The sequence below is a fragment of the Phocoena sinus genome, chromosome 15 (assembly GCF_008692025.1).
Source record: "Phocoena sinus isolate mPhoSin1 chromosome 15, mPhoSin1.pri, whole genome shotgun sequence".
NCBI classification, from domain to species: Eukaryota; Metazoa; Chordata; class Mammalia; order Artiodactyla; family Phocoenidae; genus Phocoena; species Phocoena sinus.
The window spans coordinates 68,025,882-68,052,045 of record NC_045777.1 but is presented as its reverse complement, the minus strand read 5'-3'; the positions used below and the strand labels follow the sequence as shown (position 1 = coordinate 68,052,045).

Here is a 26,164-nt window from a genome sequence, read left to right as displayed (position 1 = left end):
AGTCTGATTGGTCCAGTTTGGGGCAGATGTCCACATGTATCTGGACCCAGCGGAACCGAGGCCATGGGTTCAGACAGCCTCTGGGAGCACAGATCTGGGAAGGCAGTTCTCAGAGAAAAGTGTTGTCTGCTTCAGTTAGATTTTCCAGGTGAACAGGGTTGAAGTAACAAAGCAGTTTGGGGTGCTGGATAAGCGCACAGACCCGGGCCAGAGTGCCTGGGTGTGAATCCTGGCTCAACCACTCACTGGTCATGGAGCCCTGGGCAGGTCCCTCAGTCTCTGAGAGCCTCAGTTTCCTTATCTGTAAAATGAGATTGATAACAACAGTAATCACCTCATAGAGTGTAATGAAGAAGAAAGAGATATTACATGTAAAGTGCTTAAAACAGAATCATATCTATGAATGCTGGTTCTTAGATATTATTATTTAAGTAAAATACTTGGACATCCTAGAATCCCAGACCACTGAAGTTGGGGGAGGACGGGCCTTCTGACTCCAGGACCAGCTCCTTTCACATCCCTCCAGGCTGCCTCTCTCCAGGGTCATCTGCCTTTGATTTCTCTATTTCCCCCAAGTCTGCAGCCTCCACAGGCTGAGGTCTTCTGGGAAATTCCCTTTATCAGGCTCTGAGGCTGGTCCCACCCCACAACCAGGAGAAGCCAAAATAACTCATAAGACAGGACATCCCCACCTCATTTAGTCCCACCACCTGTCCTCTTTGTGCATAGGAGAAACAGTTGGTTTCCATTCCCCAGATGCTACACACCGTGGATTTGCTTCTTCCTCCACAGCATGAAGCTCTGTGTCCTTGTGACAGTGAGGGACAGAGGGCCGTTGAGAAGCAATTCATTCTGACCTTTACATGTTCATTCTGCCCTGTGGATGCCATCAGTGGCACATGGCAAATGGGAGCAGAAGAATCCAGTGGAGTTCATTTCACAGTCAAAGAATTGCATTTTACCACATTACCATTATTTTTATTAGACTTGTGCCCCGACCAGCCCATGGGAGGTGCCTTTGTATCTCCATTTTGTGACAAGCAAGATGGAAGCATGCCATGCCAAAAATAAGGCTAGACTTTTGAAACTCACCGTCTAAGATTCGGAAGAACCATTGGTGGTAACAATATTAATTAGCACTTACTATGTGCCAGGCACAGCAAGAAGCCCCTAACATGGATTAACTCATTTAATCCTCACCTGAACCCTGTTAGGAGGGTGCCATTTTATCCTCTTCTTACAGAAGAGGAAACTGAGGCAGAGAGGTTGGGTAACTCGCCCAAGATTATTCAGCTAGTTAGTGGCAAACCTGGAATTCAAACCCCACCATTCTGGTTTCAGAACCACCCTACTATAGAACCTTTTGTTGGTTTCCAAACTTGGCTCCCCTGCAGAATTACCTGAAGGACTTCAAAATACCCCCAGACCCTTGTCTGTAGCTCTTCAGGTGAGGTCTGTTCTTAACAGGCTATCCAAATAATCTTTAAGCATTCAACCTGTCTGTACTCTGCAAAGTAGCATTTAGAAATGGTAGTGGACATGTGTTGTTTTGATCTGCAAATATCTCTGCCTCCTTTTGGGGTTAGCAGAGCCTCCATTCTCCATCAAAAAGCCACCCCACCCCCACTGTCTTTAGTTCCCTAAAGAGGGAACACTTTCAAGTCCCAACCAAGGGCTGGTTAGGTAACTTAAGCTTCACCACATAATGTCCCTCCTTCCGGAATTTGAATTTAGGGCCAAAACAACACAAGAACCAAAATCAAATACAACTGGTCTGGTTGTTTGGGAAGGTTTCTTCCAATTCTCTAAAGTATATGATACCCTTTTCGATAAATTTCTTTATAACAAGCTAACTAACTCAAGGTGGTTTCTGTTGCATGCAACCAAACAACACTAATTAGTAAAAGAATAACCAACTTGGGAGGAAACCCACACCTACCACAGATGTCACCTCTACAGCATCCGTGACAACCGGTCTTTGCTCTACTGGGAGGGGAGCTAATATCCGTATACAGGAACCAGGCGGTCGGTTTGGGCTGTTCTTCCTTAGCCTGCACAGATGGTCCTCAGTCCTGATTCTGTCCTTTGAAGCTACCAAAAATCTATACAGTAGCTCTTTAAATGTTTAATGACAGCCTAGCCTCTGAGCTATCCAGGCCAACCCTCAGAGGGCGTCCAGCCCCCTTGTAAGGCGTCCTTTTGCCCTTTGGAACATACACCTGGTTCTTGAGCACTTTTGTTGTGAATGCAGAAGTTATAGACTGCAGTGTCTAGTAGTAAATCATAGTCCTGGCGCACTGTCAGATTTAGATAGGTAATAGATAAATGAGAGAGACTGTGTGCGTGTGCGTGCGTGTGCGTGCGTGTGTGTGTATCTGTACTGTTTAGGCTGATTTGCCCCTAATATTATTTATCCTTGAGAGTCTTGCCCTCAGGTGATGATGAGATCTTACCATGATGCCAAGAGGGATATTCCACCTTAACTGTTGCTTCATCTCCTGGAAGGAGCCAGACAGTCTTGGAGCATCATCAGAACTGAACTGTGGGGTGTCCCCGCTTGGGGTTATGAAAGACTAAACAACCCAGGCTTTGAGAAGAGAGCAGTTGACTGTTATGTTGCTTTTTCTGAGCCAAGGAGACCAGACAATGCCATGGAAGAGGAGGGGGGCCCTTTCTCTGATGATAGGGATGTCCTACTGCCACCAGAGCTCAGGCAGGAAATGGGTGGGGCCTGGATTGGCAGAACTAGGACTTCCCTCCTCTGGGGCCAAAGGTGAACTTGCCAACAGGGGCCAGAATCTTACCAAGAGCACCTGAAGATTCCCATTTGGAGGACTAAGCTGGTTCCCAGCTGATGGAATATATTAAGAGTAACCACATCTAGGGACTTCCCTGGCGGCCCAATGGTTAAGACTCTGCACTTCCACTGCAGGGGGTGCGGGTTCTATCTCTGGTTGGGGAACTAAGATCCCGCATGCTTTGTGGCCAAAAAAAAAAGAGTAACCACATCTAGAAGCAACTATAATTGCTTACAGTTATACCCAAGCCTTCACTCAGGTTTGATTTTAACCAAATTAAGCGGGAAGGCTGAGTCCATGCTGGAGGTGAAGTGGCACCAGAAACAAGACTGTATTGTAGAAACCAGTTACAGAAGTTCCCAAAGTGACCTTCAGAGTTCTGCAGGCAGCAATCTGGAATAAAACACTGAGCAGAACTGACAAGTGGCTACCAAAATGTGTTTAGGAAATGTGGTCTTGTGTTTTTCTACATGTGTGTGTTTTTTGTGTATCTGTCGATATATCATACCATACATGTCCTCTGTTGTCTGCTTTCTTCATTCATAATGACTATATAGTCCCATGTCAAGAACATTTTAATCACTGTGACTTTTTATTGAAGTATAATTGACATACAGTAATGTACAGATTTTAAGCATACAGTTTCATGAGTTTTGAAAAATGTGTGCACCTGGCTAGGCACCATCCCAATCAAGACATAGGACATTTCCGTTATCCCAGACATTGTGACATTTTAATCACTGTACAGCATCCCATCACATGGATATGTTTTACTTACAAAAACCCTAACTGGCAGTCATTCAGGTTGTTTCCAATTTTTCATTAGTATTAAATACTAAAACAATGAATATCAATTTAGCTAAATATATACACATATTCTTAAACAATTCCTTAGTAAAAATTCTTAAGCCAAAAAGGTCATTAACACTTTTGATACATATTGGTAATATTCTCTGGAGAAAGATTAGACTAATTTACACACACTGGTGAGTGGGTAAATTAAGTCTAATCTTTTCCCCTCTTTCTCCTGTTTATGCTTTTTACTTTGAGTCCTATTTCTTTTGATATTGTTATTAAGGCCCTGTTTTATATGCATGTGTGTTTTGGGGGTATATCTTTGCCTCTTTTATTTATTTTCTTTTTTGTGGTACGCGGGCCTCTCACTGTTGTGGCCTCTCCCATTACGGAGCACAGGCTCCGGACGCACAGGCTCAGCGGCCATGGTTCACAGGCCCAGCCACTCTGCGGCATGTGGGATCTTCCCGGACCGGGGCACGAACCTGTGTCCCCTACATCAGCAGGCGGACTCTAAACCACTGTGCCACCAGGGAAGCCCTGCCTCTTTTATTTTTAACCTAATAAGTTTCTCTTGTACAACGCCTAAAATTATACATTTATCCAGTCTGATAAGTCTTTTCCTTTTAGTAGAGAATTTCAATCCATTTACATTGGGTTAGGTAACTGAAATGTATACTTTCTAGGTTTCGCAGTTCCTTGCTGGCTAATTTTTATCTTTGTCTTTATATTTTGTTATATTGGCCAAAATGTTCTTTGTTATTTTTCTCTCTAGATTGCTTCTTTCACACTAAAACAAGTCTATCTGAACCAATATGTCTATGCCAAGAATTAAATAGTATTAAATATTTCATTTAGGATCTTTAAATTTAGACTCTAAGTTTACTATAGTTTAGTTTTGTTTTAATTAATTAATTAATTAATTTGGCTGTGCTGGGTCTTAGTGGCCACACGCAGGATCTTCTTTGCGGCCTGTTTAGTTGCAACATGCGAACTCTTAGTTGCAGTATGTGGGATCTAGTTCCCCGACCAGGGATCAAACCTGGGCCCCCTGCATCGGGAGCACAGAGGCTTACCCACTGGACCACCAGGGAAGTCCCTAGTTTAGTTTTTTATGCCAACTTTATTGGGTTATGCTGGTTACCATGGTGAAGGTAGCTTATAATAACAAACTGTGGCAGCTACTGATTCTGTCAGCTCCTCAAAGTTTCCCATCCCCTCTTCTTATAACATACATTGCTCTCTGAGCCATAGGGATGCCACGTGATCCAGGCTTGATAAACTGTAAAGAGTTCATTCCCTTAACAACTGAGGACCAACCAATCAGAACCCTTTCCTGAGACTGATTAGGAATGCAGGAAGAAAGAAGGCCACTTCTTCCTCTAGGGTTTCCATCTTTCCCTGGGGTCAACTACAATCAGGCTGACAGACATATTTACAGACATGTCCTGTCTACAGTAGGCACAAATGAGGCAAGGACAAATCAGTCAGGGTCCCAGCAGGAAACAAATGGCATATTGAAATTAGAGAGTTTAAGGCAGGTTTCATGAAAGGACTATTTAGAAAGGTGTGGGCATGGTGTTGAGAAACCATGAGGGAGAGTGTAGTAACTGGGGGCAATTAAGAGCAAAGGGACAAGGGAAGAGAGTAGTTCCTGGAACCCAAAAGGAGAGAATTGTGTAGAGATGACTGCCTTTAGAGGAGCAGCGACCTTCAAAGAGTAAAGCGAAGAAGACCTCATGATAAATACCCTGGGCTCACCCTCCAATCTCCTATCAGTCCCTCCCCTTGAGCCAGAGGGTAAGGGAACCCCAACGGATGCAGCCCTTACAGGTCACTCTCTCAGGGAGAAAGCAAAGAGGATCTGGAAGGACAAATGAGACAGCTGGCAGAGCAGGCAAGGGCCAGTGTGGTAGACTACAAAATGGCCACAAATCTCCCCTTCCTGTATGCACCTCTGCAGTGCGACTTTGCAGGCCCTCCTATCCAGAGGTGAAGTCTATTTCTCCACCTCTGAGTCTGTTCTTGGCCACAACCACTGTGACACAAATAAAAGCTTGAAAAACACCTGTGCTTTGGGGATTTCCCTCTCTTGCTGTGCTTGGAACCCTGAGACCAGTGTGTGAAAGAGCCTAAACCTGCCTACTGGGAGGAAAAGAGACCACGTGGAGGAGGAATGAAGTGTACCAGACAACAGGCTGCCAAGTGTCAGTCATGTTTCTGAAGCTATCCAAGGTGATCCTGCACCAGCCAAGTCACTAGCTGACCAAACACATGAGAGAGCTCAGCAGTGATCAGCTGAATAGACCCAGATCAGAAGAATGACCAAAGCAGCCCACAGAATCACGAGAAATAATAAATGATTATTGTTTGAAGCCACTAAACTTTGGAATGGTTTGTTACACAGCAAAGCTAACTGATACAGCTGATAATGAGAAAACATCTTGCATGTATTGGATCCTCAGTTTCAGTGTCTGAGGCCCTTGTCCCTGAAGCTCTTACTCCTTCTCAATGTCCTTCCCATGAGCTGATCTCTTTTCCTAGTGCTGATTTGAGTTGGATTTATTTCATTTTCAATTTTTAAAATTGTGAAGGTTTACTTTTTCTCTGTAATTTGATACAATTTAAAATGAACAGATTAGGTATAAAATAAGCCACAAGGATATATTGTACAACAAGGGGAATATAGTCAATATTTTACAATAACTATAAATGGAGCATAACCTTTAAAATTGTGAAGCACTATATTGTATACCTGTAACTTACATAATGTTGTACATCAAAATATACTTCAATCAAAAAAGTAAAGCCTGTCAAAAATAAAGAAACAAAGATATTTTAAGACTCACTGTTATGAAAATCAAAGTAAAATAAAATAAAATGAAGAGAAATCCTTCATACTCTTCTAAAGTTTAAAATCATTTACCCATGAAGCCTACTATTCTAGAGCTCTGGGAGAAGAAAAGCTTCTTGGGCTTTTCTTATGAAAAATCAAGATAAAATAAAACAAAATGAAGAGAAATCCTTCATTCTTCTAAAGTTTAAAATAATTTACCCATGAAGCCTATTATTCTGGAGCTCTGGGAGAAGAAAAGCTTCTTGGGCAATGTTCTCATTTCTCTCTTGATTATTCTCCTGTTATGGTTTTCAATTTCTTCTTGAGACAAAATTGCCAATTTTAAATTTCCTAGAAAATCATCCATTGCAACCAGATTTTCAAGCCCATTAGCATTTATATGCATATTCTTTTTAATGTATAAATCTAACATTCTTTTAAAATTTTCTTTTATTTCCCTTTTATTAAATCTTCAACATCTAACACATGATTTATCATTTTTAATATATTTCTTCATAAAATAAGACTTGATTAAGAAACACAAAAGGATACACTCAACATTACTGCCAGTGTCTTTCACTGACTGATTTAGTGATGGAATCAGGAGGGCACAGGGCATAACAGTGAGTTTTATTCAGTACCTTGATATGCATGATAAGAAATTATTATTTCTAAAACCATAAAATGTTGAAGACATTATCTTCAGACAAACCAGCTCAAGAGTCCTTTCGTACTTTTGTACTGCCTGGCACAGAACCTCTGCTCAACAAAGTCAGCTATTATTATTACCTATTATTCCTTGGCAGGTCCTGCATCCCTTATTGAGTAGGAGAGACTTCCTCCAAGGATTAATAATAATTTAGAAACCATTTACTGAGTGCCTTCTTTGTGCCAGACACTATTCTGGACGTGGTTCAAGCAGACTCTCATTGAATGCTCACCAAAAAAAAACCTATGACATACGTACTATTTTCCCCATTTTAAAGATATAAACTAAGGGTCACAGAACTGAAATTATTTTACCAAGATCAATGGAGCTGTAAGTGTCAGCACTGGATTTTGACACTGAGTTTTTTCTGGCTCCAAAGTCTAGGTTCTTTTCTCAGCATTGCACCATAGAATTTGAGGTTTTGTGTAAAGTAATGGAAATGGAAACAGTCATTACATCCTAAGGGAATGATCTGGGTGGAGGCATGGACAGAATTATCAGTATATCCCTGACTAGGGAGGTAAGTAGAGCAATGGAAATGCCCTCAGTTACCTGCACCAGGGGCTTACAAGGACCCTTGTGCTTAACACTTTCATGCAATGACTCTGTAATCCATTTGCTGTTAATCCTTTTGTTGTGGTTGTAGTTAACTCTTATTCATTTTAAGGATTTCTTAAAACTTATTACAACAAATCTATGTGGTTGGTACTAATATCCCAGTTTATGGATAAGGAAACTGAGCCACAGAGAAGGAAAATGACACACCCAAGGTCACCTCATGAGTAACTGGCAGAGTCAGGACCTGAACTCAGGTATGACTGACTTCAGAATCCACACTCTTAACCACCATTGTCTCTGGGCATGATCCTTAAATTGCCCAAGTCCCATTTGTAGCTGGAGGGCACTAAGTCAGCCAGGGACCTGGGGCAGGCAATAAATGAGGTCTGTTCTCCTACTGAGGTCATCTGTGACTCTGAACTACAGTGAGACCCACAGGTCTTTTCTGAAGTCCAGTGTGATGGCCTCCAGGAATTCTGTTCCACAGTGGCCCCCTGGGTCAACAGGACCTTCAGTAGTTTGACCAGAGATTCTTTCTCCTCAATGAAGAGTGAAGTCTATTTCTTTACCACTTGAATTTGGGCTTGACCATGAGACTACTTGATCCAGTGGTACATTATCAAACATGATGCACAGGCTGAAAAAGCACTGATGCACTGGGACTCTTGGAACCCTGAAACCTCATGTGAACAAGGCAGAGCTGGCCAGCTGGAGGATGAGAGGCCATGTGGAGGAGAGCCAAGGCACCCAGGCCACCAACCGGCTCACTGACAGTCATGTGAATGGGGCCATCCTAGATCAACCAGCCACCAGACATCCACAGACACAAGCGAGAATCCCTTAATTTTTGTGCCCAAGACAAGTACCTCACTTGACTCATCCTAGTCCCAGCCCTCAGAGACAAGTCCTCTCTTTCTTGTTCTGAGAAGATCTCTCAGGACACTGTGTATGTGGTCAGTATTCTAAGTGCTGGGTAACTGTAATGTCCATATGTAATGCTTATGGCAATACCAGAGACTTGGTCTCCCTAAGAGGTCGAAGAGACAGCAGGATTGAGCATTTCCAAGCAGATGAGACCAAGAACCAGGAGGATGCCTACAGATGACCAGAAGTACCACCCAGGAACTCTGCTGTGTTTTGAGGTCCCCCAGTGGTGGGTGCCCATATGTATTGCCTGTTCCCATGGGCACTGAATGGTTGGGTCAGTAGCTGGGTTCACTGGGACAAAGCCTGATTCATAAAATTCCCTCAGGTAGCCTAATATGCCATGATGGAGACCTAGAAGGATGCCAACCACACAAAGATCTACCGATATCCAGAATATTCCCTGACTCAGACTGGACTTGGAATAGCAGAAAGTAGAGGACAAAACCTAGCACATTCCTTGTTCATGGATGGAGACTGTGCTTTTCTACTCCATGAGCCTGCTGCATGCCAGCTCCTGAGAGGTCACAAAGGAGGAAGGCACTCCTCCATACCTCAGAGAGCCTGGCCAGGTTGGCAAGTAGGTGTGGCCAGATCTCTAATCACGTCTCCACCCATGGACAGAAAAAGGTCAATGAACCAAGTCAAGTCAGTTCAGGAGTCTGGACCAATTCATCATCCTCAGTGCCAACCGGCCTTCTTGGAACTGTGTCCAGAGATAGAATCATTTCAGGTAGGCTGCCAAATCCTATGCATGCTGGCTGCAGGCAATACTGCCTGCTCTCCCCGTGCCCAAGGCAATGAACGGCTGCACGGCTCCATTCACAAAGAGCAGGGTCTCCTACAACTTATGGAGCCTACACACTCCTAGGAAGGACAACTGCCAGGTGGCAGGCAGAGGACCCATTCATTCTTCAGACATATTTGGTAGACATCTGTCCTTGCTGTCTGCCCAGCATGTATTCACTGTAATTCATTAACACTGTCATTACCATCTTCACATACGTACCAGACACTGTCTTATATGTATACACTGGATACTCATGGCAAAGTTATATGGTAGGGTTCTTTCATTTTCAGCTGAGGAATATAAAGCACAAGGGAGTTAAGTACTCTGCCCAAGGTTACACATGTCTAGGCTCCATCCATAGTCTACGATTTTAACCAGTACACAATACTGCTTCTCTAGTTCTCCTCTGAGGGACCACCTCTCCCCGACTCTCAAATCATGGGGTAGGCACACCGGCCCTCCTCGCCGGGAGTAAGCACATAACCAGGCCTGCCAATTAGCATAACCATCCTCTGGTTACATATGACCCAGGGTCCAATGAGACTTTAGCTCTTGTCACTGGAAGTGCAGCACTGATAAGACATTATGACTAAAGGTACCACAGCCATCATGCTGTCGTTAGGAGAAAAATCTTCTTGAAACAGAAACCAGGACAGAGGAAGGCTGGGTCAAGACATGGAGAAAGAGATTCCTGAAGACCTCATTTCGGCCCCTTGATTCACTGTGTCTGAAGCCAGTCTACCCTTGGAGCTTTTCAGTTTCAGGGACCAAAATTTCCCTTTTCACATAAAACAGTTTGAGCTCTTTCTATCTTAGGCAACATAAAAAGTCAATGAATAAAGACAGGATATGGGAAACACCATCCTCTTGGCTGCTCTTTGAGTACCAAGCCTTGGTCTGCATGAACATTCAGAGCTTGCATAATGGAGCCATGCTGTCCCCCCAATCTTCCCTGCCTGCTTTCCTGGGGACAAGAGATGGAATTGCACTAAAAGGGTCAGGGAGTGTGATCTGAGAGAACATGAAGAATGGTCCCATCTTTGTCTCTGCAAACAAGCCTGTGAAGGCTTTGGTTGTTCTCTGATGCCTGGAGTTTTTAAACCCAAGTACCACAGTCTCCAAGGAAAGCAACTTCAGTATTAGCTCTAGAGTGTGCGTGGTATGCCCCTGATTTGCAGCCAAATGGCAGATGACCACTTATAGAAGGCCAGCAAGAACATATGCAATAACAGAGGTAGTTATCACCACCCACTTCATGCAACCTCAGGTCAGATGTCAAGTCTAAGGGACCAGGACAGGACCAGTGGGAGACAAAGCCAATGGGGAAAATTCCAGGAAGGTGAACCAAAGCAGGAACAAAATAAGAGAACCAGGGGTGACAGCTACACAGAGGGTACGCTGAACGCAGTTCATGACTGGGCCAATGGAAGAGTGTGCATAGTGGAAGGTCCAGGACAGTTTCAGCTCCATGGAAAAGAATAACGCAAACAATGAGACTTTACCAATAAGAAGTGCTTCTTATCTCACATACAGAGTCTGGGCATAAGAGAACTCAGCGTTGGCTCAGCAGCTCACCAATGTCATCGATGACCCAGATCCCTTCAACTCTTCCACCCTGCCATGCTCAGGATGTCAGCCGTGTCTCCCTCATTGACTCAAACGGTTGTCACAACTCTGTGCATTATATCCTCCCACAAAAATGTCCAACAGAACAAAGTAAGGAGTGCCTTCCTTTATCAGAAAGGAAAGTCTTCCTAGAAGCCCTGCCCAGACTTCCCTGCAGTTCCCACTGAGCAGAACTGGGTCACATGCTTGCTCACTAGCTACAAGGGAGCCTGGGAAAACAAGTATCAGGCATCTTCAGCTTTTAGCATGAGAGGTGGCCTCTGCCAGTAAAAGAGTGGGGGTTAGGAATGGCTGTTGGGTAGGCAATCCACATGGTACCCCAAACTTTTGGTAAACTTGCACCAAGACTTTGCCATATCCTTAGAGCACTCACACTGCCATTCACTTAATATTTTCCTTGAGTCTCTTTATTTTTTATTTAACCAAACTACCTTTACCTAGATAGGAAATTTTATATCCCCACCATAAATGCAAAAGCATTACTAGACACATTTTCCAATCCATATTAAAATAAATCCATAATGATCAAAACAAAAATTGCCAGGTTTACCCAGAAGCATCCCTTGTCCCACCAGCAGTAATCATACTTTGGGGGTACACAGTAGCAGGATAAGCTCACTTCTTCCTAATTCTTGGGCCCTAGTACAAAAAATTCCCTACCAAAGAGCTAAAAAAGTACACCGTAAGGTACCATCCTAACTACACCTTTTTATAGTAGCCATAAAAATTTAGCCGCTGCCCACCACTCTCATGCCTCAGCCATAAACATGAAGACATTTTGCAGAATCACAGTAGGGAAACTAGCTGGTTTCTTGAAGTCACACACCCCTCTCAAAATGTTTTGTTGTTTTGTTCTTTCCCATTAAAACGAAAATCGTCTCAGAGGCTACAGGACCATGACATCCTGACTTTTCTGTCTCAGTGTACTCACTCACAGATACCCAAAAGGATGCACTGACTGTGGACAGAGAGAGGTGACCAGGGCCCGTTACTTACATCGGAGGCTGGACCCTTGTCAGCACCTGGGCAGGAGAAAGTGACAAACTCATGGCACCGCTTGTGCACGACAAAACAGCAGACTGCAAAAGAGAAAATAAGGGTAGGAGTGGGGGAAAAGGAAAGTGGAGAGTAGGAAAGGAGGGGAAGAGAGGAAGAAATCGTTAAACCTGGACTTCCCGACAAGTAAAGGCTTTATACCAAAATAAACAATGCCTTCAGCTTCTGCACCTTGTCTTTTATTGAAGTCAAACTCTTGGGTACACGGATGTTACAACTTGCAAATTACTTCGCTTGTAATGTTAACTAGGGTTCAAAAGATCACATATGCTCAAAATTACACTTTAGTGAAGATCGCTTAAGTTGTATGATCTTCCACTACTTTTGGAACAGAATGTTGTATTTCAGATCGGGCACCACAGGAAGCTAGCTGTTGGCTTGTGTTTAGGTCCATAACGCTTATGAAGTATGTACATTTAATCACTAGAATCACACTTAGAGAGATGCATAATGTGAAGGGCATGTAGAAAAAGAGTGAGCAGGAACGGCGGACCCACACCTGCATCTCCCCCAGGAGCAACCATCAACTAAGTGGAAGAAACAGGCTACATGTTTACATTGTTACTTTAGCAGTTTGAAACCAAATGTGTACATACATATGTTTGAATTTGTATGCGTTAAACGCTCCACTATTTGGGGACTATATTACTTAGGGGGAGGGACAATTAGAGAATACATACAAAATAAAACTATTTTTTGTTGTTGTTCAAATCTATTTTTATAAACTCTAGACTGTGGACTCCTGGAGGATGGGCACCATGCTCAGAATCTTTCTAAAGGACATTCTCAGTAAATGAAAACAGGACAGGAAACCTCAAGGTTACCACTAGTGATATAATGGACCTGGCCAACAATCATCAATGCTGCCAACATCAGAAAAAGACACTACCTGCCTGCTGGTGAAAGTGCTATGAAGAATCCTACCACCTGTGAAGTATTCTTGCCAAAATAATCACACCTGAATCAGTTCAAGAATCTTCATCCAACTACCAATTTACCGCAACTACAAGTGACAGACGCATTTTAAATGACACCACAGAGAGGCAATGAGAAAAAAAAAATGTTCAATACACAAGAATGTGGTAAGCTACAAGACGTTTTTTCAACAAATAAACTGGAAGAGAAGAGGAGAGCATCTGTCCTCTTCTGGACGATACTGTAGCGACGGCTGCATTTAGAGAATATATAAAACAAAAAGTGAGCCCTAGTATAAACAATGGCTTTTAATTAATAACAATGTATCACTATTGGCTCATCAATTGTAACAAATGTACCACACTAATGCAAGATTCTTTACAAGCACTGTACATATATTAATTCATTTAATACTCCTAACGATTCTAAGGCACGCCATTTCATTTTTTTTTACATTCTTTTTTGTTAATATTCTTTTCCATTATGGTTTGCCATAGGACATTGAATATAGTTGCCTTCATTTTTTTAATTGAGATATAATTGATATAACATTATATTAGTTTCAGGTGTACAACATAATGATCCTATATATATATATATATATATATATATATATATATATATACACATACACATACATATATATATATATATATGACCACAGCAAAATGATCATCACTGTAGGTCAACATCCATCCATCACCAAAAATAGTTATAATTTTTTTTCTTGTAATAAGATCTTTTATCTACTCTCTTAGCAACTTTCAAATATACACTACAGTACTATGAACTATAATCAACTCTCTATATATTACATCCCCAGAACTTTTTATTTTGACCACTTTCACCCATTTCACTCACTCCCCACCCCCACCTCTGGAAACCACCAATCTGTTCTCTGTATCTACAAGTTCGCTTTTTAGTTTTGGTTTGGTTTGGTTTTTGTTTTAGATTCCAGATATAAGTGAGTTCATATGGTATTTCTCTTTCTCTTTTTGATTTATTTCACTTGTAAATGTTAATAACAGGGGGAACCAGGGTGGAAATGGGGTTGAGGGAGTATATGGAAACTCTGTATTTTCCAATCAATTTTTCTATATGCCTAAAACTGCTCAAAACAACAACAAACAAACAAAAATGGAAAACTGCAAGAGGGAAGTAGCAGGGCAGAGGAGAAACATACATTCAAAGAGATTTAAGAAACATATCAACTAAATGCAATATGTAGACCTCGTTTGGATCCTAATTTAAACAAACTAATAGTTTTTTTAAATTATGAGACAATCAGAAAAGTGGATATATTCACTTTTTGATGGTATGAGAGAATCATTGTTATTGATATTAGGGAATTATAATTTTTGATGTAATAATGGTATTATGATTATTTTTGGTAAAGAATACTTTCCTCTAAGAATACATCCTATAATCTTTATGGATAAGGTGATTCTATTCAAAATAATTCAGTGTGACATAAAGGAGATAGAAAGGGGAGGGTTATAGATGGGGAAAAAAATGAGTCTTGACTGATCATTACTGAACCTGGCTGATGGACACAGAAGGATTCATTATACTAATCTCTCTACTTTTACGTATATTTTCTGTAATAAAAACATTTTAAACGCTCATGGTTTAGAACAAGAGTTCCAAAGGGGCCAATTGCTTTCTCCTTTGCTTTCTCCCCTTTCTGTTTTAGTATTTACTGTATTTTATAAATAATATATGCTTTGTCTGAAGACATTTGTGTCAAACTGTGTGTGCTGTGTGTGTGTGGGGGGGGGGGGTGGTCCCTCTCTGTGCCTGTATATCTGTGACTGCTGAGAGAAATCCATGAGCAGTGGCCAAAAAATGCCACTGATGGTTATCTCTGGGCAGTAGGACTACAGATTATTTTTACTTACAATCTTACATCTGTATTGTTTGAAATGTTGACAATGAGTATTAATTATATAATCAGGGAAAATAAGCCCACTTTCATTTTGAAACAAAACGAAGAGTCAAAGAAAAACAAAGGTCAGGAAATGAAAAATATGACTGCCCAAATTGGAAACTCAGTGGTTGGGCTGATATAGAATGGAGACAGCTAAAGAGGAACTTAGCAAACTGGAGTCTAAATTGAGTGATTTTCCCTGAATTCTGCAAAAAAGCAAGAAAAAATAAAAGAAACGATACAAAACTGTAGGATAGATCCCAAAATTCTAACAACCATATAGAAGGATACTCAGGAAAGAACAGAGAGAACGGTAAAGAATGTGTAATTAAAGAAAATAGAAGGAAGTCCTCTAAAGATTAAGAAGAATTTGAGTCATTAAATTGAAAGAAACTATCAAGTGTCAATAGATGTGAATGAAAAAAAGAACTAATGGTGAGGATTTTCAAGGCTCTGAGATCATTGTGAGGACGTGTCCAGCAGTGGCAGGAAGAGAAGAGGAGAAAGATTACTGACAAAGGAACAAAAATAATTTTAACACCAGATTTCTTGTCTGCAACTTTGAATTCTAGAATACAATGGAGCAATGTCTTCAAAGGTTTAGAAAAAGTCATTTGAACCTAAAACCCCATACATAGCCAAACTAGCATTCAAGTGAAAGTACAAAATAAAGACATTTCCAGAATATGAGAACTTGGAAAATTTACTTCCCACAAAAGAAGTAATAGAGAATATACACTCCGCAAAACAACAACAAAATGAATGAATGGGGCATAACAAACAGTGGTGAAAGAGAGAACAAAAAGAAAAGCGGGGCGGGGGAAGAGAGACTTAAGTCATAACAGATGGGGCTGGGAAAAAGACTATAAAAGTGCAATATGCTAAGAGTCTTGTCTTATTCCTCAGGAGTTTATAGGTATTGAGAAACCGCATTTAGGACATTATAAGTTTGAATATGTGTGTTAACAATTAGGAATAAGAATAGAAGTATTATATATAACTTGCAGACCACTAAAAGAAAAAAATGGACAAAGAAAACTTAATCCAACTACACTTCAAAAAGCCTTCCCACATGACCCAAATTCCCATAAATACAATTCTTTTTCTTTAACTTTTATATGGCATCATTTGCACTTTAAACTCTTTTATCATCTGTAATTTCTTGGTTATCTGAAATGACATGGGAATCTAATTTGCCATTTTTTCCAAATAGGTAATCAATTGTGCCAGCATCTTTTACTGAATAATTCATCCCCTCTCCACTGATCTCAAATGCCAACTTTATTATATGCTAAATAATTATATACCCTGGGGTCTGTCTTTGGGCCTTCTGTTCTGTTCCACTGATCTGTCTTATAATAAAGCAATATGGGATTTAATTATAGTACCTTTATAACATGTTATATCTTGGTTGGGCAAGTCCTCCCTCATTATCCTTATTTTCAACATTTTCTTGGCAGTCACGGAGAGTTCCAAGTGAACTTTAGAATCGGTTTATCAAGCTTTTAAAAGTACCGATGGAGGGACTTCCCTGCTGGTGCAGGGGTTAAGAATCCACCTGCCAATGCAGGGGACACAGGTTCGAGCCCTGGTCCGGCAAGATCCCATATGCCACGGAGCAACTAAGCCCGTGCGCCACCACTACTGAGCCTGTGCTCTAGAGCCCGCGAGCCACAACTACAGCCCACATGCCACAAATACTGAAGCCCACGCACCTAGAGCCCATGCTCCGCAACAAGAGAAGGCACCGCCAAGAGAAGTCCCTTGCACCACAATGAAGAGTAGCCCCCACTCGCTGCAACTAGAGAAAGCCTGCTCGCAGCAACGAAGACCCAACACAGCCATAAATAAATAAACAAACAAATAAATAAACCGATGTAATTTTTATTGGAATTATATTTAGTAAATTTCCCACCCCCACCCCCAGAAAAAAAAATTTATTGGGACTTTGGTAATTAACACTTTCATAACGATGAGTCTTTCTAGCAGGAATAGGGTGTCCCTTTGTTAAAATTTTATTTTATGTCTCCCAATAAAGTCTTAATTTTCTCTATAGTTCTACAAATTTCTCACTTAGTATTATCTGAGAGGTCCTTTTTCTACGCTATTATGATTTTTGAAATCTTTCGCATTTTGTTTTCCAAGTGGTTATCGTTTACAAATAGGAAAGAAATAAACTTTCAGTGTATTTATTTTGTAAGTATTTTTAAAATTTGTAATAGTTTTTGTGGGTTTTCAGTTGCTTCCGTTAAGTTTTCCATGTAGAGAATCATATTATCCCCAATAATAACATTTTTCTCTTCTCCTCCCTGATAGATATGCCTCTTTTTTTCCCCTTATATTTCCATGTCAAGAATTTCCAGAACAATGTGGAATAAAAGGGATGACAGCAGACAGTCCTGTCCCATTTGGAGCTTTTACCAGCTTCCCCTCTCCCTCACTCTCTCCTCAAACTAACTTTTGGAATTTATATTTTCCTTTGGAATTATCCATAGTGTTCTTCTCAGTGTGTTTCAACTGCATCATCTTATCTGGGATGGTGCTGTGCCCTTTCTCATGCTTTCTTCGCATTGTATTGTTAGGGAATCTCTCTTTTTATTTTTTCCAGAGGTTCATCTTCCTTGTTGTCTATTTTATTATTCTTTCATTTCAAAGAAGCAAATCATGGACATATTTCTCAATTCTATTGTTTTTTTCCTACTTGATTGTTAGTTTTACTCTCACTTGTCCTACTTCTTTTATTTGTATTTGTACTTTTATTCCTTATTAGTGGGGAGTATCTGGAGTCAAATGGCCAGGTTTGGATGCATTCATCATTTGTAAACTATAGTACTTGGGCACATTACCTTATCTCCCTGTGCTTCAGTTTTCTCTCTGAAAAATGACGGTGATAATAATAATACCCATATTACAGTGGTGTTGTCAGAATTAAACAAGCTAATCCATGCTCAGAACTGTGCCTAGCGTATCATGAGTATTCAACAAATGTCTGCTGCTTTTTTTCGCTATTCTTTTTAAAGCTTCTTGAATTGACTGTTCAGTTAATTTCTTCCCATTCTTCTTCATTAAAAGTTTTAAGATTTTAAAGCTAAAAACTTTCCTTTCAAGCACAGCTTTGGCTGCATCCTATGTTTTATATTTAGTGCCATCACTGTTTTAAGTTTCTAAGTGGCCTATTACTGTGGTTTTCATTTCTTCCTTAACCCAGAGATGTTTAGGAAAGTTCTCCTCCCCCCGCCCACCATTCACCATTTATAAGCAACTACTTTAGTCTAGAACCTTTCTTCAAAATATCCAAAATATCAGTTATGATCTTATTCATCCATACTCTCTTTGAGGGAAGGAGGGGGGCTCATCTCTAGTTTCCTAGTGTCTACCACAATTCCTGGTACATAACTGATATGTAAATAAATGTTTGATGAATGAATGAACAAAAGAATGAATATCATCAGCCACAGAAAAAGAAGAACGCCCAATCAACTTCATGGTAGCTGTAGCTCCTGGCTGGCCTTCCACATTCTACCACCATAGACAGGGGTAGGAAGACACCAGTCATCAACTAGGTCTCCTTAGGCAGCCTTCCAGTTAGCCACACAATAAACAATCCATCCCTACCAAGGTAGACTCAATATGCCAAGGGACCTGGCTATACTCCAGCATACTCTACAGAGAAGCTGGGAACAGACTGGAAAGTTGATGACCTTCCAGTGCAGGTACTTACTTTATACAACGTGCTTCTGAAAAGTTCTGCAAATCACATTTCCCACTAACTAAAACACTTCACAGAAAAGTAGTAGGGCTGGCTATTTAAAGAAACAAACTAAACCCTTTTGTGATACAAACAAACACCCCCACATTTCTGTTTGGCAAATTCAGGATAAAACTAGCTTTTCTTAAATAAGAGCCAACATTCAATGAGCTGCTGAAACACGTACCAGGTCCTACTTTCAAACAGGTACCTCGTAAGAGCCAAGAATTCCTAGATGCTTCACAGTTTATTCAATAACTCCTTGCTCTGTAGAGGTTAAAAGCCTGCAGCCTACAGCCCTCTGAATCCAACCCGTAGCCATGCTTTCTTAGGACTACACAATGCGGTCTCAAACTCAAATGCCTAAGGGACGGATGAGCAATGAAAATGGCTGAGGGTCAGATGGGAGAATGCATGCAGGACCTGTGTAAAAGGGGAAACTGCTACTTGGCTCCAGCAGAGAATGAGATTAAGGTCCCAAGTACTATCGTCCTCCACTCCTCCCGTATTACATGTAAAATCACAAAGGTCACAGGCCTGTAGGTAGAATAACATGTTTCCCCCACCTCACCAAAGATGTCCACGTCCTAATCCCTGGAATTTGTGATTATGTTACTTCACATGGCAAAATAGACTCTGCAGATGTGATTACATTAAGGATCTTGAGAATGGGAATTATACTGGATTATGTTGGTGGGCCCAATTAATTGTAATTACAAGGGTCCTTATTAGAGGGAGGCAGGAGACTCAAGAGTCAGAGAAGGAGGTGTGACTATAAAAGCAGAGGCTGGAGTGATGTCATTGCTGGAAAGGAACACAAGTCAAGGAATGTGGACGGCTTCTAGAAGCTAGAAAAGGCAAGGAACAGATTGTCCCCTAGAGCCTCCAGAAGGAATGAAGCCCTGCAGACATCCTGATTTTAGCCTCATGAGACCCATTTTCAGACTTTTGACCTCCAGAACTATAAGGTAATAAATCTGTGTCATTTTAAGGCATTAAGTTCATGGTAATTTGTTATACCAGCAATAATAAACTGATATACCAGCCAAGGATCAGAAACAGCTCATTGATCCCAGGAGACCTCTCTGGAGTATCTGGCCCCAGAAAGCAATGGGACCCCAACTCTACCTCATACTGCACCCACTCCCAAATGCCCAACTCTAGCCATTATAATTTATTTGTTGCATCCAAAGAGAACTAGATGAAGTCATTAAATTTTTATTTTCTCTCTTTGGAGTGGATCCATCTCTTGTACTCTATTCTCACCAGGGTCTAAAATGGAAAACTGACATCTTTGGGAAGCAATCTTTGTCCCCGAATCCATAATTACTTTAGATAGATATCCCAGCACTAGCTACAGATGTCTGTGCTGGGAGAAGAAAGAGAAGGACCCTCAACACTCTCCTCAGCTCTCGTCTCTCTCAGGAGGCCTCCAAACAGCCGTTTCTCGAGATAGAAATCCACAATCTGCAAGAGCTACAGGCCAGGCCTCTGGATCAGATGGACCTCAGTTTGAACCCTCATTTTACGAGCCATAAACTGAAGGACATTAGCCCAATTACTATGCCAATACTAACCCAATTACTATTACTATGCCTCTCTGAGCCTCCATCTCCTTCTCCAAAATGGGAATGATAGCAGTACCTACTCTGAGAAGGCTGTTGTGAAGCTCAAATGAGACGACACACACAAAGCGCTTGGTGGAAAGAGGCAGTTGAGTTGGAGGCACCTGCATCGCAAGTTTGCTTTGCGATGGCCGGGGAGGACCCCTCTTTCCTCCCAGGTCAAAGCTGACTCACTGGCCCGAAATTCTGCCTAGTGTCCAAGATGAGGTGGGGCTCCCCCACATGCTTTCTGGAAACATCTCCATGATCAAAGGCAGAAAGGCCTGGTAACCATCTCCACCTAACACCTTGCCTCACGGACATTCAGAAGAGTGACTCACATGGCCATGGACTTGAGTCTGGAAGGGCTTTCACATCCATTCACCTGAGCCACATCACGGCCCTGGGAGGAAGGTGTTTTGATCCACGTTATAACGACAGGGATGCTGACACTCAAAGAGACATGACTGGCCCAAGGGTGTCCAGCTAGTCGGTAGCAATGCTTGTATTTGAAACCAGGTTTGTCTTTCTCTTGAGCCCACACTCTCAACTCACATGGCGTGGCTGCATTTGTGTTTGTCATTCATCTCACTGTTCCAGAAGAAATCCTCCCCCGCTTTCCTCACCCCAGCCATCCAATCAATTGCTAAATCCTACTGATTCTTCCTTCGCAACATCTTTCATACCATATCCTCCTGTATACTCCCCACTGATTCCACCCTAACCACCCTCAGTAACTCAAATGTGGAATTTTGCAATGAAACCTTAACTGGTCTCCCCAGAAATTGATGAGCCGAAGTTTCCATAACCACAGAGGAGATAAGACCACCAACGTTATGTGATTGCCATGATATCTAAATGAGACACGGCGTACAGATGCACGGCATCAGGGCACAAAGTAAGCTCTCGATGAAGGTTTATTTACTTCCTTCCAGGTTAGAGGTTTACAGTCCAAGCTCTGCAGCCAAGCTGCCCGGACGCTACACCAGGCACCACTACTTGTTAGCTCTGTGACCTTGAATAAGTCCATCGACCTTGCTGTGTCTTGGTTTCCTAGTCTACAAAACAGAAATAATAACAGTGCTTTTCTCATAGAGTTGTTGTGAGGATTAAATGAGGTCATCTTAGTGCAGTGTGTGGACACAGTAAGAGCCTAACATAGAGTAAACACTGTCAATATTATTCCTACCTACTTCCCTCCACCCCCTGCAGCCTACACACCCCTGGAAAATTCATCCTGTGAAAACTCAGCTTGATATTATTTCCCTGGCCCAACACATTCACTGGCTGCCTATCATCTAAAGTTGCGCTGTCCAATATGGTAGCCACAGGTGACAGGGGGCTATGCCAATTTAAATTAATTAAATGAAATTTAAAATGCAGTTCTTCGTTCACACTAACCACATTTCAAGTGCTTAATAGTCACATGTGGCTATTGGGCACACTGGGCACTCATCGTAGAAAGTATTATTGGACAGCACTGGCCTAAAGAATGAAGTTCAAATACCGCAGGCTGACATCCATCCATCCACATATAGCCACCGCCTAACTTTACTCTTAACTCCTCTCACTCCATTACCCCACACTCCTGCCAGTCTGGATGACTGTCCCTTTCTATAATATATTTTAGTCATTCCCTACTGTGCAAATCTGTTCCATAAATATATCACTACCAATAGCCCATCCCATGATGGCCACAAGGAAATTCAAGGCACAGAGCTTAGTTCTCCAGCGAAAAGATGAAGGCCAGATTGGAGTAGAAATGACACATTCCACAGGATAATTCAGCTCAGGAGCCCCATGGGACAGATAATGGTTGGCTCATCCTACCTACTTTATTGCAGGGGTTACAAACTTAAATGCCTACAAACACACAAGCACCTGGGCCCACCTTAGCCTTGTGACTAAGTGAAGCCAGCCTGGTGTAATACAGCGGGGATGGGTGGATGGGATGAACTAGAGAGCACACGTCCATCCCTGGGATACTCAATTCCATTCAACAATGGCCCTGTAAGAGCTAGTCCGGTGTTGCCAGATGGGAATTTTTTAAGCTCTGTGCAGAACATCCAAAAACATCTGAGTCCCACTGGTTTACAAGCTCTGTTTTAGCTGGTCTTCCTGACTCAAATACTTTCACCTTGATTACTTATTATCTCTGAGCTAAAATATCCCCAACCACAGAATGGGGATAAGATCACCTACTTCACATGTAGTTGTGAGGATGAGACCAGATTCACGTGCTTGGCAGGTACCTGCCCCATATCTAATTCTTAATAAAAATATGAATGAGTGCATTAACAATGAATGAATAAATGAATGATTGGACTTTTTTGGTCACCCCCTCACTCAGAAATCACCCACCACGGCTGAGTCAAGAGGAAGGCAGCTGTGGCCGGGGCGGTGGGTGGTACGTGTGCATCTGTGGGCGGCTGGCCCCAGCACAGCCAAGCTGCGTGAGCTCAGAATCATCTCACAGCCCTGCCTGGCCGGCCTTGGGTGTGCAGTGAGGATTTCTTTTTAAAACTATATGCCATGCTTATGGCTTAAAATTCAAACATTACAGATGAGCATATGGTTGAGAATCACTGCTCTACTCCATTATTGGAGGGAACTATTTCTTGTCTATCCTTCTAGAGATATTCTCTGCACGTGTGTCAGCACATGTGAGTCTCTACCTATATATGTAGTATAATTCTCTATTTCCTTCTTGTTTTTTATCTATGTCCCTTTTGTTTCAACCATATCATACAATTCTATACCCCTGGTTCTCAGCCCTGGCTGCACACTGAGTCATTTGGACTTTTCAAAACATATCAGGGCTCAAGGCCCACCTCAAGAGATTCTGAGTTATTGGGGGGATGCTGGGAACAGGTGACTCAAATGTTGAAGAGCACTGCTGATCTGCACACTCTACCCATGCTTTTTCCCAAACTAGCACAGCTGGAGGCCCATTCTATCTCAGTATGTAGAGAATGACCTCATCCTGTTTCCATAACTGCATCTTATTCCATCATATGGGGCTACCATTTATTTACCCAGCCTTAAAGGGAATTTGCAAAATTGTGATGATGATGATGATTGCCTCCTGTAAAAGAGGAGGAAGCAGGAACAAACTTCATTTGTTTAGCAACAGCCCAGCGCTACAGAGAGAACTCAAAAGCAAAAGCAACAGCCTTGCAGCGGTCAGCAAATGCAGGAGAGGAATGTTTTCATTTATAATGTTACCAAATTTATTTAACTGAGCCAGATAAAGCAGTGGAGCCAACGAGAGGTAAAGGACAGGCCTCAGAAGTAAACAAACCCATGAGAAGAAAGCTGCCCCACACCACCACCTTCTGCTATACCAACCCTGGGGAGAAGGGCCTGGGCAGGACAGCTGCTGGGAATATCCTGCTTGTTTGGATAACACATGAAGACTGTTCTTGACCCCTTGGCCTCCCCATTTTGATCAGGCCCCAAAGGCGGGGGCAGTAAGACAAAATGCCATGGCCTAAGGGGAAACATCAACATCCCTTCATTCACCAGCTACATCCCACCCTAGAGCTCTCAGACCAGGAGAAGAGCTGGTCCCGAAACCAAGTGTGGTGAACACGCCCAACCAGCATCCATCCTCTCTGCTTCTATTTGGGGCATCTGATCCCCAGTTCCTGTGAGCTGGCTAAGGATGCCCTCACACCCAGTTCCCAGGGTGGACATAGGACCCAGACCACAGTGTGGATTCAAGGATGGGCCATGTGACTCAAGGCGCCCAATGAGAATCAACTTTAGGACTCTTGCTGGAAGTTAGGAAAGAAGATTTATTTTCCAGCAGTACTGCTAAGCTGGTGGGGAATGAGTCTGCATCTGCCATCTTTATTATCACTAAGGAAAAGCTTTCCTGAGAATGAAGCCAACAAAGAGAAAAGCAGAGCCAACAGGTATCTGATAACCACATATGAGCACCTGGATTCAACCAAGCCTGAAGGGAGAACCCCTTGACTTTTCTGTATAAGTCAACAAATCCCTCCTTGTCTAAAGCAACTTGAATTGGGTTTTTGTTTCCTGAGACCAAAGAACGTATGACTAATAAAGCAAAGGTGAGAAGTTAGAGGATGGGCAGGGAGGGCCGCTCTTTTCTCCTGTGTTTCATGTGTTCCTGTAAATAGACCTCTTTTCTTTTTTATTTAGGGGCTTGATATTAAGAACATTCAATTCGATCAGTCCGTGTTGGTGGATTGAGGAAAGATGGGATACAGCGTCTCACCCTACCCTTATTCCTCTAAATATCACAGTCCTATGAGGATGACTGCACCTAGGAGTTTGCTCAGGTAAGAGAAAGTACCAGGAGGTATAAGATTTGACAGGTCTCCTTTACCCACAGGCGCCTGTCACTTGGGCTTCTTTTCAGTAAGTGCCTGTAGGATGGGCACACCCACCTCGCTGATGCAACAGAGATTTATACCATCTGTCTACTACCAGCTCCTACCCTTGCTCATGAAGGAGGGGCCACATAGCCACAAGGCCAAGTCTTTTCTTGACTGTCATGTCAAGAAATAACATGAGTCATATCTGCCAAACTGTGCCTCCAGAGCTGGTGGCTTGAAGCCCAGAGACAAATTCATGTCAATCCCAGTCCCCTAACTTACTCTAAAAAGCAAACAGAGAAACTTAATCCTCCAACAGGCAAAACACTAGCAACAGCTCCACAAGGAGCGGTGGGCTGTTATGTGAACATTGCAAGTATCACCCAATCAAAGACAGGGCCATGGAGATTATAGTGGGCATCTGTTGGTTTTGCCTGCACAGCATCCATTCTCCATTCTGGTAAGTGGCATGTTGATTCTCCTTTGGGAAACCAGCCTTGCTCCATGATGTACAGTCTTGGTGGTGCTGTCAATCAAGGTGCCCAGCTCTCCCCTGGCCAAGGGGGTGGGGGTTGGGGGGTCATGTGACCCAAGATCAGCCAATCAAACTCTTGCTTGAATTTGATTCTTGAATCAGTACTGTTGCCATGTGAAGGTAGTCCATTAGTTCCTGCCACCTAGATCCAAGAGCCACTGTCCTGGACCCTGTTCCAGGGTCCACTGTTCAGGGTCCATTCTTCTGGACCCTGTTCTTTCTAAGGCCTGGCACTGCGTGAATGTAGAAACCCACACCTTTCCACTTGCTTTTTAAGACACCTACAGTCAATTTTTATTGCTTACAAAGAACCGAACAACTCCTGCCAATTCAAAGACATCTGATCTCACCCGCTTCTACAACATCCTTGAGGGCTGGTCACCAAGCTTCTCATTGCACACCTCCAGCACAAGGATTGTTCCACCTCCTAAGAACAACTCTAATACTAGAAAGTTCTTTAGACTGCACAGAACTCAGCCTCCCTGTAACTTCCCGACCCTGCCCTCCATGGCCCCTCCCCCTTTTCCTGGCTCCTCCTCCTGTTCTCCCTACCCCTTAACCTACTGGAATTCCTCAAAGGTCTGTCCCAGGTGCTGGTCTCTTCCCTGTGGACACTCTCTCCCCAGGCCATCTTGTCAATCTACAGACTTAAAAATCTGTTCATGCTGGTGACTCCCAAATTTGCACCTCTCAGCCAAGAGCTCTCCCCTACTTGCTCAGCACCACGATTTGGACCTCAAACTGAAGTTGCCCCAAACCAAGTCCTCGTTCTTCTGCCTCATTTCTGCTGTTGCTGCTTTTATAAAACAATTTATTAAATACGATAAGATATATACTTTAGAGGAAATGATGGTTACATTCAAAAGGTCTTTGAAAAAATCATGTAGTATCCAATTTTTTAAATTAATAACATTTACATTCCTTCTGCTTCGCCCTGTTATTAGACAAGTTTAAATTCACATAAAGTAACATGATATCTGTAAAGCTGAAAATTTTCCAA

At 42.3% G+C, this 26,164-nt stretch overlaps 1 protein-coding gene across 4 annotated transcripts in view; it reads right to left on the bottom strand.

The window, feature by feature from the left end:
* The window catches only part of PRKCB (protein kinase C beta), a 312,071-nt gene that overhangs the window by 168,847 nt on the left and 117,060 nt on the right, over positions 1-26,164 (bottom strand). For all 4 annotated transcript variants that reach the window (XM_032603893.1, XM_032603892.1, XM_032603894.1 and 1 more), the window contains one exon: positions 12,033-12,115. In XM_032603893.1, the coding sequence (XP_032459784.1) occupies positions 12,033-12,115 (83 nt within the window). The remainder of the gene's footprint in view (positions 1-12,032; positions 12,116-26,164) is intronic.